At 35.9% G+C, this 12,365-nt stretch overlaps 2 protein-coding genes across 4 annotated transcripts in view; one reads left to right on the top strand and one right to left on the bottom strand.

Annotated features, from left to right (window-relative positions):
• LOC5564189 (uncharacterized protein F13E9.13, mitochondrial) overlaps nt 1-11,857 on the top strand; it is a 73,417-nt gene extending 61,560 nt beyond the window's left edge. For 2 of the 3 annotated variants that reach the window (XM_021844267.1, XM_021844266.1), the window contains exon 5: nt 11,402-11,818. In XM_021844267.1, the coding sequence (XP_021699959.1) occupies nt 11,402-11,729 (328 nt within the window). In that variant the 3' untranslated portion in view covers nt 11,730-11,818. Of the gene's footprint in view, nt 1-11,401 lie in introns of all 3 variants that reach the window. The other variant, XM_001648476.2, reaches the window with a different exon arrangement.
• The window catches only part of LOC110676417 (39S ribosomal protein L52, mitochondrial), a 32,794-nt gene continuing 32,177 nt past the window's right edge, over nt 11,749-12,365 (bottom strand). The window contains exon 3 of the mRNA XM_021844268.1: nt 11,749-11,980. Within this exon, the coding sequence (XP_021699960.1) occupies nt 11,798-11,980 (183 nt within the window). The 3' untranslated portion in view covers nt 11,749-11,797. The remainder of the gene's footprint in view (nt 11,981-12,365) is intronic.

The raw sequence follows: 12,365 nt of genomic DNA, 5'->3' as shown, positions 1-12,365 counted from the left end.
AGAATATGCATACTTCATCAAAAGTTGCATGAAATCTGTGTTCCATTTGAAATGTTAGACGGTATAAAAGTTTACTTTTTGCTTCAATTGTCCTTCAAAATTTGACTTTTTTGATTTGAAGTTTTTTTTCAGTTTCAAATTGGCATATAAGCAAAGTCGTGGAAGAATCTTATTTTTGAGCAAAGTAGCAAACACAGAAAGGATCTTTTTAGCTATTATGATTGAGGGAGAGCCCTTTTGCATATCGGAACGATTGACAGTCATTAAATATATTGGATTTACTAAATTTTATGCAAGTGTTCATTTCGCCCCGATACCTTATTACCAGCCTTATTTTCGACCTAATTTTCTATCTCGCTTTACTGACATATGATATGATTTTTATCACCATGAATGAATGTAGCACGTCGTACTAACATCAAACTTGAAAACTGGCCGGGGGTGAAATAAAAATATTGCCATTTTATAGTCTTAAACCGAACATTTGCTTAACGTGTCCATTATGCCCCTAATTCCCCTATATACTTTTGAGAACTACAAATTCGGGCTTCGTGGCCATGCGGTTAGTGTCGTTAAGCAGTTAAGCACGTCTTATCAAGGGGCGTGAAAACTTTTCGTAACGAATGTTTCCCGGCTATGCCATTGGAGCATGCTTTTTCACGATGTCCGTGTCCGTATCTATTAAATATGCTCAATTTCATTATCACAAAATTTTGAAATTTTCGAAGCACTTGTTGAAAATGTCAAACACCAGGTGTAATCGCTCAAAATAATAGTACTTCTTTCTGGCGTTACGTCCCAACTAGGACAAAGCCTGCTTCTCAGATTAGTGTTCTTATGAGCATTTCCACTGTTATTAACTAAGAGCTTTCTTTGCCGATTGACCATTTTTGCATGTGTATATCGTGTGGCAGGTACGAAGATACTCTATGCCCTGGGAATCGAGAAAATTTTCTTTACGAAAAGCTCCTCGACCAGTGGGATTCGAACCCACGACCCTCAGCATTGTCATGCTGAATAGCTGCGCGTTTACCGCTACGGATATCTGGCCCCCCTAATAACAGTAGTGGTTTGAATATTTTTGTTCAGCGACAATTTTGTAAAAAAATTGGCTTTTTTCGTATTTTGGATAAAATTGTGAAACAATAAGCAAAAACCAAAATTTCAAAACTCAAAATATATTTGAAATTTAAATAAGCATGAAATTTAAATAAGCATGAACGGTCATCCATACCCAGTCAACATTTTGGCTGGTATATTTTTTACATCATTATATGTGAATCAAATGACTCGTATAAAATGCATGAAAACGCTATATACACATTAAAGTGGAGGCCATATACGCACTTCCCACGACTTTTTCAGATTTTCCATGGTCAGCAATACGATTGTAATTGTAATTGCTCAATCCACACCCTGGCAGACAATTATCCGCCAATCTAGACACGGGCTGGGTGAGGACCTACCAAGCCTCCCCCGTTAACATGTCCTATACCGTTTAGCACACCGGGTTCTTCCACAAGCAGGCGCCGGAATTAAAGCGGTCCCACAAGTTTCAGATACATTAAATAGATATAGTCACTCTGCCACTAAACCGAATAGCGCCCTCCACCTCATCACCAGCACTGCCCATCCCGCACGCCAAACAAAATGCCGGAAGTGGCGTGCCGTGTAGCACATCAGATGTTCTACAGAGCACACCACCTCCGACACCATGCTCAACGTACAGCAAAGACAGCGCTAATAAAAGCGGAATGCGCCATTCGATTCAGTACCAGAGGGACTATAAATGTAACGAAGAGGAAATGAAAAGATAGTAGAAATGGTTTGGCTGTTGGATTGCTGAAACGAGAAGAAAGAAATAAAGTTATTACGTTAAAACGTGGTTTTTATAGTTGAATAAATGTATCGATAGTTTCTCATCTGTTTCTTTTCCGTATCGTAGTTCCGTAGATTCTATCCACCTCGAGTTTTGTCGACTCCGCTCGGGCAATGAGGACCGCGATGAAATGAAAAATATAAAATATAAAAATATGAGCATTAGTGTTTATCTATTATTTAATGTAATTCTCATTTGCTTTCAAATACCTAAGTAACATTTGAACTCTGCCTCTATCAGAAAATTCTAATAATTCATAATTTATTCTCCTACACTTTCCCTAACACAAAGTATTCCTATTTAATAAGACAAGTGCAAAAGCACAAATAAAAGTGTGGGACCGCATCGAATCATGTTGATGCCCTCAGAGCACTCATTCTTCGATTTGCGAAATATGAGTCCGCTGAAAACACCGACCCGACTCGGCGCAATCGCGCACCTCTACCCAGTGATGCCACATACACAGATTTATCTCTACTTACACAGATTTTTTCCTGTTCTTGCCTACAGATATCTGTGATCACAGATCACAGATTTTTGAGACAAAAAAAAAAAGATTTTAGAATATTACAGCTGTTTAGCACACGGTTTTTGGAAAATATGAAGCAGAAAAGTTTTTTTTTACTGAAATACTTAAGTGCATTATAGTTTTAGAATGAATTATGCACTTTTAATTTATTTTTAGTAGAATAAGTTCAAATTAAAAATTGTTGATATGCCAAGAATAGTCATAATACGTTTGCAAAGGTTCTTTTCGATCTAAAAAGGGTTTATTTTGATTTTAGCGCAACACAGATTTTTACCAAGATTTTTGGAGGTTGACTTAAGATAAAAAAGATTTTTTCGCCTAAAAACACAGATGAGAATCGAAAAAAATGTGGCAACACTGCCTCTACCGGCACCTCCGCACATGTAAAAACTTCTGCGATAATCCTGTGGTGTGAAAGAAATGCGCAATATTACTTTGATTTCAATCCTAACTTCATGACCCGTAGGCTCTACGCGTATGATTGTTCATTATTTAGGTTATTTAGGCTAAATATACCTGTTTATACCTGTACATCACTGCCCATAACTGCATATTTGTCACATTAGACATTTTTGACAATTTTGAGTTAATACCGGGGAGAGTCATCAAATGACAAATACATTCGATCAACTTACTGAAATCTGTGAGATTGTTCTAGAAAATTCGAAAAAAATACCAAGTTGATTTGTCACATTGGCAATTGTAACCGCATAACAGTCACATTGAGATTATACATCAGCCTCATAATGCAGTAGCAACGAAATTTCTATCAGAATTATTTTCTGACCATTCATCCAATATGCGATACGAGTTGTACAAAATTTCAGCTTAAAAAAGGCGCTATTAAATTCTTAGTGATTTTTTGAAATTTTAGTTTCCTCCCATAATGCAATAAAATGCAAACTTGGTATTCCATTTACTCAATGCCTACTTTTGTCGAATGTTACAAATATGCAGTTATGGGCAGATCAGAAAAAAACGAAAAACGACTACGAATATCTTGCAGCGTAAAGTTTAAGTAATCAAATATTCATCCTCTCTTCGACCCTGCACTATAATAACCTCCTAATATAACGCAGAGCTAAAGATTCTTTCTTGCGTTACACATTCTGAACAAGAAACCATTTTCAAATACTTCCCATAATTTATGCGAGACAAAACAGATTCCACTTTCTACGTAATGTAACCCAGCATTAACAGCTGCCCAACTCTCCAGACCTGCGCCCTCGAAGATCCAAGGTGCTGCTGCCACTTCTTTCCTCAAAGTCTGTCTATCAATTCCGAACTCTATTGCATACTACAATACCAAGCAGACCCTATTCCTTACAAGACACAGAGTCACAACCCCAATGTGATGGATTTACCCACAACCTTGTCATAACCCCTCTTACGTTTCGCTATCCTCGGAAGTCACCCATATTGATGCTTGGCAAAAATATCAGTATTCAATCCACAAATCCCAGATTACACCACATTACGTTGGTCCGTTTGGCGTCGCCGGTGGATACCTGTTCTGACATTCTTTTCTTTCAAACTCCATTTCAAGCCAGTCCCCCCACTTTATCAATAAGAATGTTGACGAATCACGATAATCTGAAGATCGTGACCAGAACTGAGGTAGGATTTATCACTAGGGACCAACCACCACCACTTTTTCAGATTTTCCATGGTCAGCAATACGATGCCACAAAATTCCGATAAAAATAAAAAAAAAAGGTTTCCAGCGAGACTCAAACCAGGGTGGCCACCAAACATCCATTTTGAAATTCCCGGTTTTCCCGGTAAAATTTTCCCGGTTGGGGCCCAAAAGGGCGAATTTTTTATCGATTTTTAAGTTGAGTACACTAATCAAGCTGTTTCCAAGCTTTCCAACGATATTTTTGGGTAATTTTTCCATCCAAAAGAAAATAAATCATAAAGTCGTTAAATATTGGCTTGGTTTTTGGTTTCCATACAATTTGTAAGGAATGAAAATTTGCTGATAAACAACTTAAAAGTCGATTTTTACAAAACTAGGTTTTTGTCACTCTCAATTGTGCTAATAGGACGGTTTCTGTTCTTGGCACTTCACTTCGACAGGAATGTGTTTTAAACGCTACAAAGCCCATATTTATCAACAATATGAATATGAAACCTTCTGCAAAAAGTTTTGAAACTCTGATTTCTTCGATAAATTAGAGAAAAAATTCAAAACTTCGGATAAATTAGAGACAAGTTTAAGCCCTGATGGTAAGAGAAAAAATAATAAAATATTTCGAAACATTGCTAACCAATGAGAAAAGTGAAACATTTCTTAAGTGCTTAGACTGTTTGTACAAGAAATTTAAAAAAAATGTTTTAAGTGATTTGTCCAAAATTACAGATGCTTTATGGCAATATCTTCAGCCAACCCATTTTTCGTAGTTTAAAGATTTAGAGCTTGAAGGTGTACGTTCAAAATGTTTTTCCCGGTGACAATCTAAAATTCCCGGTTTTTCCCGTCTTTCTCCCGATGGATTCAAATTCCCGTCTTTTTCCCGCTTTTCCCGTTTTTCCCGGTTCGGTGGCCACCAGAAACACCAGACCTTTGTATCCCTAACCCAGTACCATACCACTACACCACAGACCGCTTCATAAATGAGGAGTGATTATTTGTCAATATGAAAGGAAGTTTGCTCTACAACACACACGCTTTGTTTTTCTTTGAAGCCCACCGCTAGAAGATACCAACCTCGGGTAGCAAATTTTGCTAAGTTATTGCGTTTTCATTTGATGCTAGTCTGCATTGATATATGATCTGTCAGTTTATACAACTTGATGCGATTCTAGATTATACTATTTACGGCATGATTTGTTGTCAACAAAGTTTGTCGACAATGAATCGTAGTGGAGAATTATATACAATTTGTGTTAACTTTTATTCGTTTTGATTTGGCATATTGTGCGGTTCTGATTTTTGACGTATGAATATGAGATTTTTGGCACACATTCTCATACGATACGTGGTTCACTGGGTAGGATGATCAAAGTATTTTGGACAGACCGTTACACGTATATAATTTGACCATTTACGGCAAAATCAAATGGAAAGTGCCACAAGGCAGTCATTTGGGGCCATTGATTTTTTTAGTGTACCTCAATGATGTGCATTCGCTGCTTAAGTCGTTCAAGCTTTCATTTGCCGATGATTTTAAGCTGTATTGTATCGTCGACGATGTCAACAACGCTTGTTTCCTTCAATCCCAGCTTGACGTGTTTACAGTTTGGTGTAAAACGAACCGCATGGAGCTAAATGCAGACAAATGCTCAGTAATATCCTTTTCCCGCAAACACTCTACGTTTAATTTTGACTACAAGATTGGAAGTAAATGAGGAGGTTTTGCGCCCATTTGAGATAGAGCTGAGGTGCTCAACTCAAACGGGCTTTTCCCTGCTCCAAATAAAGAATAAACTTAGTATAGAAAGTATATACGCCTAACGCTCTGTCCATAATACATAAAACACCCTAGTTGCACTCCTTGACGAGAACTATCGAAATTACACAGAGTTGAAATAGGCTAAGAAAATTCCTCTTGCCCCGTCATACTCTGTGCTGCAGAGTGACTTACTTGTTTGTTGTTCCATTTGAATCGTCTTCCGAAAAAAATCCTAATTATTAGATCTTTTTGTTTTGCTATAACTGAAAACTGTTACACATAGATTTAAGGTTAGGAAACTGTCATATGGTCCAATCGTATTTTGTCGTTAGGACGCCATAACTTCGTTATTTTCTTACCAATTTTGAAACTTGTAGCGCAATTTTCTTATAAACTAAATTGATGAAAACTTTGATGATAAAAGTTTGTCTAAAATGAAAACTAGTCTTAGTTATTTCCAAATTCCACACCAAGCCGTTCCCATAGGGGACGTTAGCCACGAGGAAGGACGTTTCAAGTAATACTGTTTCATATGGGTCGTTTTCGTTTTTAGGAACTGGGTCGGTGATCAACACATAAACAAATCAACATCAAGAAAATTGTAGTTCGGTCGAACCTGATTCGGGTTGTGGTTGAAACTGTGATTCAGAACTGGTTTCGCCGGTTTAAATCTAGATTCAAAAACGGATTCAAAATTATTACAAATTACATGAAACTCTATGAAAGAATAACGCCTTTCTCAAGAAAACCATGAATTAATATTTTGATATTTACATGATTTTGTTCCCGCGATGACCTAACTTAACACTTAGCCCAAATAAAAGAAAAGGCGGATTCATAATTTTCTTTCAAAAATTTAGCACTTTTAACGAAAAAACTGACTTTAGTTGAAATGGCTTCAAAAAAGAGACTTTAAAGTGACTGGCTGAAAAAAGTGACCAAGTCACTAAAAAGAGACTCGCTACCAGCCTTGCGTAGGGGTTCAAAAGGTATATTGTATCTCTGGAGGATATTGGAGGATTTACAGTATAATTTTGATGTTGAAACGAACATTTTTTTACTGAAAAATCATGATTTTAGCTGAAATATTGATGTGTGCTGTTAAAAACAAAGTCAAAACCATCGGAAATCTTCTCAATCGGATATATATTTTTATATTTTTCTTTAATAAATACAAACTTTTTGAAATAGAGGTCGATCGCAACTTTGTATTCACGACAGTTGTTTTAATACATCAATAACACTGCGGAACACGTTTTTGTCTCAAGTACCAAAATACCGCTATTTACTAAATTAAGGGTTGCTGAATCCATTGCCGATTTCAGCTAACTTGCATGCAAGTTTGCCAGCTTTATTAGCTTAATTTGTCACAGAATTCAAACTTCAACAAAGTTCATAAAATCTTCGATGGTAAAATGTTGTTTTTTGGTGGTTCAGAAAAGTATTGTACTTTGCCATATAAGAGAAACGAATGTTGAAAATGTTATAAAAATTTGATTTAAACGAAATTTGATTGTGGAATTTCAACTAAATTGTATCAAAATTGAAAGTTCATGTCCTATTTAGCATGTAATAAAACCAGTGTTTTATATAACTTTGGCGACCTGTAGCTAAAAATTGTGACGTGCTGGGGCATTTCCAAGAACGGCATCAGATTCAGCGACCCAAAATCTTCTAGAGACACATCATTTGATCCCTGAGACACGCAAAAATGTAGTTTTTGTTACGCTGTGTAATAATATGTAAAAAATCCATTAAATGGAATAGGGAAGATTCAAATATGACGTCCATCGTTTTTCGGGATTTCTAGAGGCAATGGAAACAAAATGTTGTTCCATACTTTTGCGAAAAACTTACAATTCTTCTTCTTTCTGGCGTTACGTCCCCACTGGGACAGAGCCTGCTTCTCAGCTTAGTGTTCTTAAGAGCACTTCCACAGTTATTAACTGAGAGCTTACTATGCCAATGACCATTTTTGCATGCGTATATCGTGTGGCAGGTACGAACATACTCTATGCCCTGGGAAGTCGAGAAAATTTCCAACCCGAAAAGATCCTCGACCGGTGGGATTCGAATCCACGACCCTCAGCTTGGTCTTGCTGAATAGCTGCGCGTTTACCGCTACGGCTATTTGGGCCCCCTTACAATAAAAGGTGATAAATTAATATTTTTATCATCAATTCAGGTTAAATTTCACGGTTCACGGTTAAATTATGCAAAGAAATTTAACATTTCATATATATAGGCTGATTTTTGCTTGTTAGTTGTATTTCAAGTCAGCGTGAGCCGCAAGTGTTCGGAATATGAATCTAAACATTATATGAACAAGTATAATATGCTGAAAAATATTCAGTTGAACTGTTTTCAAACAAATTATGTTTAGAACTTTTCCGTAATGTTCAATATTTTAACTAAATCATGATTTTTCAGTAAAAAATGTTCGTTTCAACATCAAAATTATACTGTAAATCCTTCAATATCCTCCAGAGATATAATATACCATTTGAACCTCAAAGTTATATCTTTCAGATCCTGCGCAAATTGCATCCCCGTTTCCCCCCTTTTAGAGATATTGACGTTTGAAAACATTTTTTTAATAAAATCGTAATATCTCATAAACTAATGAATAGAATCACTTTTTACCAAAATGCGCGTTTCTACTAGTTCTAAAACTTTGTAGAAGACGCAATTTTGATAGAATTTGTAATAAAAAAGGTATGGGCAAAATATCAATGTTTCATGGACCACCTTACATTGAAAACGCCATATAAAGGAATGAAAAAACCTCACTCATCGATCACAACAGCAGCGTAGTGGTTCTGACGGTGATCAACCACGCGACGACTGGAAGGTTAATAAAAATAGTTTCTCTTAGTAGTGCTACTATAAGAAATAGGTCTGCTATGTGTGCATAAATTTTAATCCAAATTTATTTTAATTTATTTCGATTATTTTTTGAACTAGTAAGGGTACCCCGACCTGAATGTAAACCCGAGGAGAAAAGAATAACTCGCAATAACTTATGCATACCATATTTTGGGAGCATATCCCAATTAGGTATTGTTCAGTTATCAATACCTCATTTTGGTATTATAATGGCATTTGAAAAAAAAAATGTTTAAAACAATTGAAAATACTTCATTTTGGATAGCTATTGAGGACTGCTGGAGGTATTGAACTACCATTGAAAAATTTCAGTTTTATATGAAAATCGATCATGTATTATTCAGGTATTACAATACCTGATCTAATTATCAGCTTGGTATTTGTAGAATATGCAGAAGGTATTATTTGAGGTATTTTACCTCTTATTCAGGGCTCATTCATACCTCATTCAGGTTGTAAGTATTGGAAATTATCTGGTATGGAATACCTCCATTTGGTATTCAGTAGTTATTGTCTTCTGCTCGGGTATGATTTCTTTTTTATAGGTAGGGTAAAAGCATCGGTTTTGGCCAGCCTAAGAGAAAATATCAATAAAAATATATGGGAAGCCCTATTTATACTACCGTCGATGGGGGTGACAATGGGTCTAGGGGGTGAGATTGGGTCAAAAAGGAAAATTATGATTTATGAAATATTTCAGCTAATAACGCTGATATCACTAGAATTAATAATTCATATGTTAGGGAACATATTATTACACATAATTCATCACAATATACATTTTTTAGAATAAGTAGTTTTTGTTTACTATATCAATAAACTTGTATGTTGAAACTAGATAAAATTTACAACATTAAATTTCTCCTGTGTAAAGTATAACACATGTACTTTAACCTCTATCGTTGTATTATTAGAAGGTTGAAAGTCATTTCACTACACTTGACACGTATTTTCCGGAATCTAATTGATTTTTCCACAAAAAAATATTTATTTACGGTACGGTGTCTACAACACTAAAAATGGGGATGAGATTGGGTCAAGCAAGAACGATAGTAAATGAAATTGCAAGACCACTTTTTTGACATTTCACGGTGCCGGGTGTTTTCATTCCTCATTAAGATGTGTTTATTCTTTCTAAATACAGCATCTCTGAAACATCATACAAGTCTACTTGAGGATTTCGTCTATCGAATAACAATGCAACGCATTTTGACAACCTCTCAAACCAGCAACTGTGTTTCGTGCGCAGCAACATCGTAAAATTTTATCAAATGGATTTTTTTAAATTTAATTATTTATTAGTGTTTTCATATTATAGAAATAGCTCACGGAAGTACAAATTAGTTGGATCGCTGAAACACCGGGATTATGACGTCAACATCTGCCTGAAATGTATTGATCGAGGAATGTCGCACCGAAATATAACTATTTGCGAAGGTTTAAAATAATCACTGTTTCAGTACACCTTTGGAGAAACTGAATAGGCTTTATGGTAATGGGGATGAGACTTTGAAGATAATTTGAGGAAAAAAAACAAGAAAATTTATGTAAACTTGACGATAAATGTTGGGTCTCATATTTTTTCTCATAGCTTTTCCAATTTTTGGTATAATCGTTCTTTTACGTGGGTTTATCATACTTAAGAAACATCTTAGATATCTTTTCGTCTTGTCTGCATCATATTACATCAATATTTTTCAGCTGTGAATGGTTTTGCAATCATATTCTCAAAAACAATTTATTTCAATAACAGTGACCCAATGTCACCCCCTCTATGGGGTGAGATTGGGTCATTTTTCATTCACTTGTAGTGCCGCTGTGAATAAATATTTTTCTTTAATTTTTTGAACAGTTGTTAATGTACCATCAAAGTACATGCACACCAAATTTAAAGTCTATTGGAGCTAAATTGCGATAGTTATTCAAAAAACAAATCGTACATATGCCTTTTTGACCCATTCTCACCCCCAACGACGGTACTAATATGTCAAATGCAAGCTTTCAATCCATATTATGTATGTAAAATATCGGAACGGAGCTAAAACCATTTTTCGCTTTGAAAATCTCGTTGGTCAATTTAGGCCACCAGAATCAGTTTCGGCCAGAGATTTAGTTTCGGTTTCTAAATTGGCCAATCACATTGATTTCTTATGAGAGTGGCCAAATTAGGAGTACACTGGCCAAATTAGGTGTAAGGGAGTTAAAATTATAAGCAAAACGAATTGTTTTTCTAGTGATGTACTGAACACAAAAGGTTTCATGCTGATCAGCTATGTAAAACGGTGTATAATCCACTATGACTACAACTGGCGTATGGCCAAAACCGGTTCGTCTACCCTATAGGTAAGTCGAGTTTCTTTTCAGTTTACAAAAAATAGGTCATGAGCGGTGAATAGCGTCTTATGGCAATAAATGTTCGCATGGGCGCCGTCCACAAATTATGTAACGCTTGAAGAGAGAGGAGGTAGGCGCAAACGTTGCTTACGGCTCTTGGAGAAATTTGAAAATTTTAATACAAAAATCGTAACGGAGGGGTGTAGAAAATTTTCAATTTTAACATTGCGCAATAAATGGACTTTGCCTTGTTTCAATAATAATCCATTTTTACCACGGCACAGTAATTATTAATATAACTTAACTTAGGTAATTTAAAGATCTTACAATAATTTATGTTAAAACTTACCACTGTCCCTATCCTACATTTCGTTTCAGTGCCCATGCTATAACAAACGATATCTCGCTAAAAGAGACAGCCAAGGCAGCGGAATTCTTCCGATCCGATGGTATTATTATAACCGGTGCCAGCACAGGATGTGAAGCAAATGTAGACGATGTTGAGTCGTTAGTTGGCGAAACCGAATTACCATTAATCATAGGTTCCGGGATTACAGCAGAAAACTTGAATAAGTATTGGAACATAGCTGATGCTGCTATAGTTGGATCGCACTTCAAAGAGAACGGAAACTGGAGAGGAGCTCTAAGCGAAGTTAAAGTTCAAGCATTCATGAATAAAGTGAATGGATTTCGGAATCAGTTTTAGCTAAGTAAAAACGCACTTCTTTGTGCTTGAAACAGTGATATTTTAAAGCAATAAACTATCACAGTACATTATTTTGATAACAATGCAAAGCCTTTGGGTTTCAGATAATTACTGACAATCTTTTTGTTTCTGTTCTGTTTTTCTTCCTGCAAGCTTTTGTATCGTTCAACGGCATAATCCATCTCCTTTGACATAGTAACAATTTTATTTGCGATCTCCTGCTGCTGTAAAAGCCTCTTTGTTTGCCTTGCCTAAATCATGAATTTTAGTTAGCTTATACATGGTCATTAAGAGTCATCTCTCCCTTACTCGATATTGATGGGATCATTCAAGTTGTACAAGACATTTCAATAGGGTAACGAGTCAGTTATCAGCCAGACTTCGCACACGTACTTCGTAACCTCTCGCGCTTTTATTCGCACTTCGTGGAAAATATCCGGCGCGGGGCAAAATACACTAGTTCTTGATTACTTTTTCAAATCGACGTAGGTGAGTAACTTTCATACGGTTTTGAGAAAATTAATAAGGAAGAATCACCATCTGTCTACAAAAACCGTATTAAAAAGAAACACCTTTTTAACATTTTTTTGCCGTGTGCATCGCTTAAATTTTACATACAATTAGCTCGCATTCAAA

The sequence above is a fragment of the Aedes aegypti genome, chromosome 2, assembly GCF_002204515.2.
Source record: "Aedes aegypti strain LVP_AGWG chromosome 2, AaegL5.0 Primary Assembly, whole genome shotgun sequence".
Taxonomy (NCBI): Eukaryota; Metazoa; Arthropoda; class Insecta; order Diptera; family Culicidae; genus Aedes; species Aedes aegypti.
This window is presented reverse-complemented; position numbering and strand designations above follow the sequence as displayed.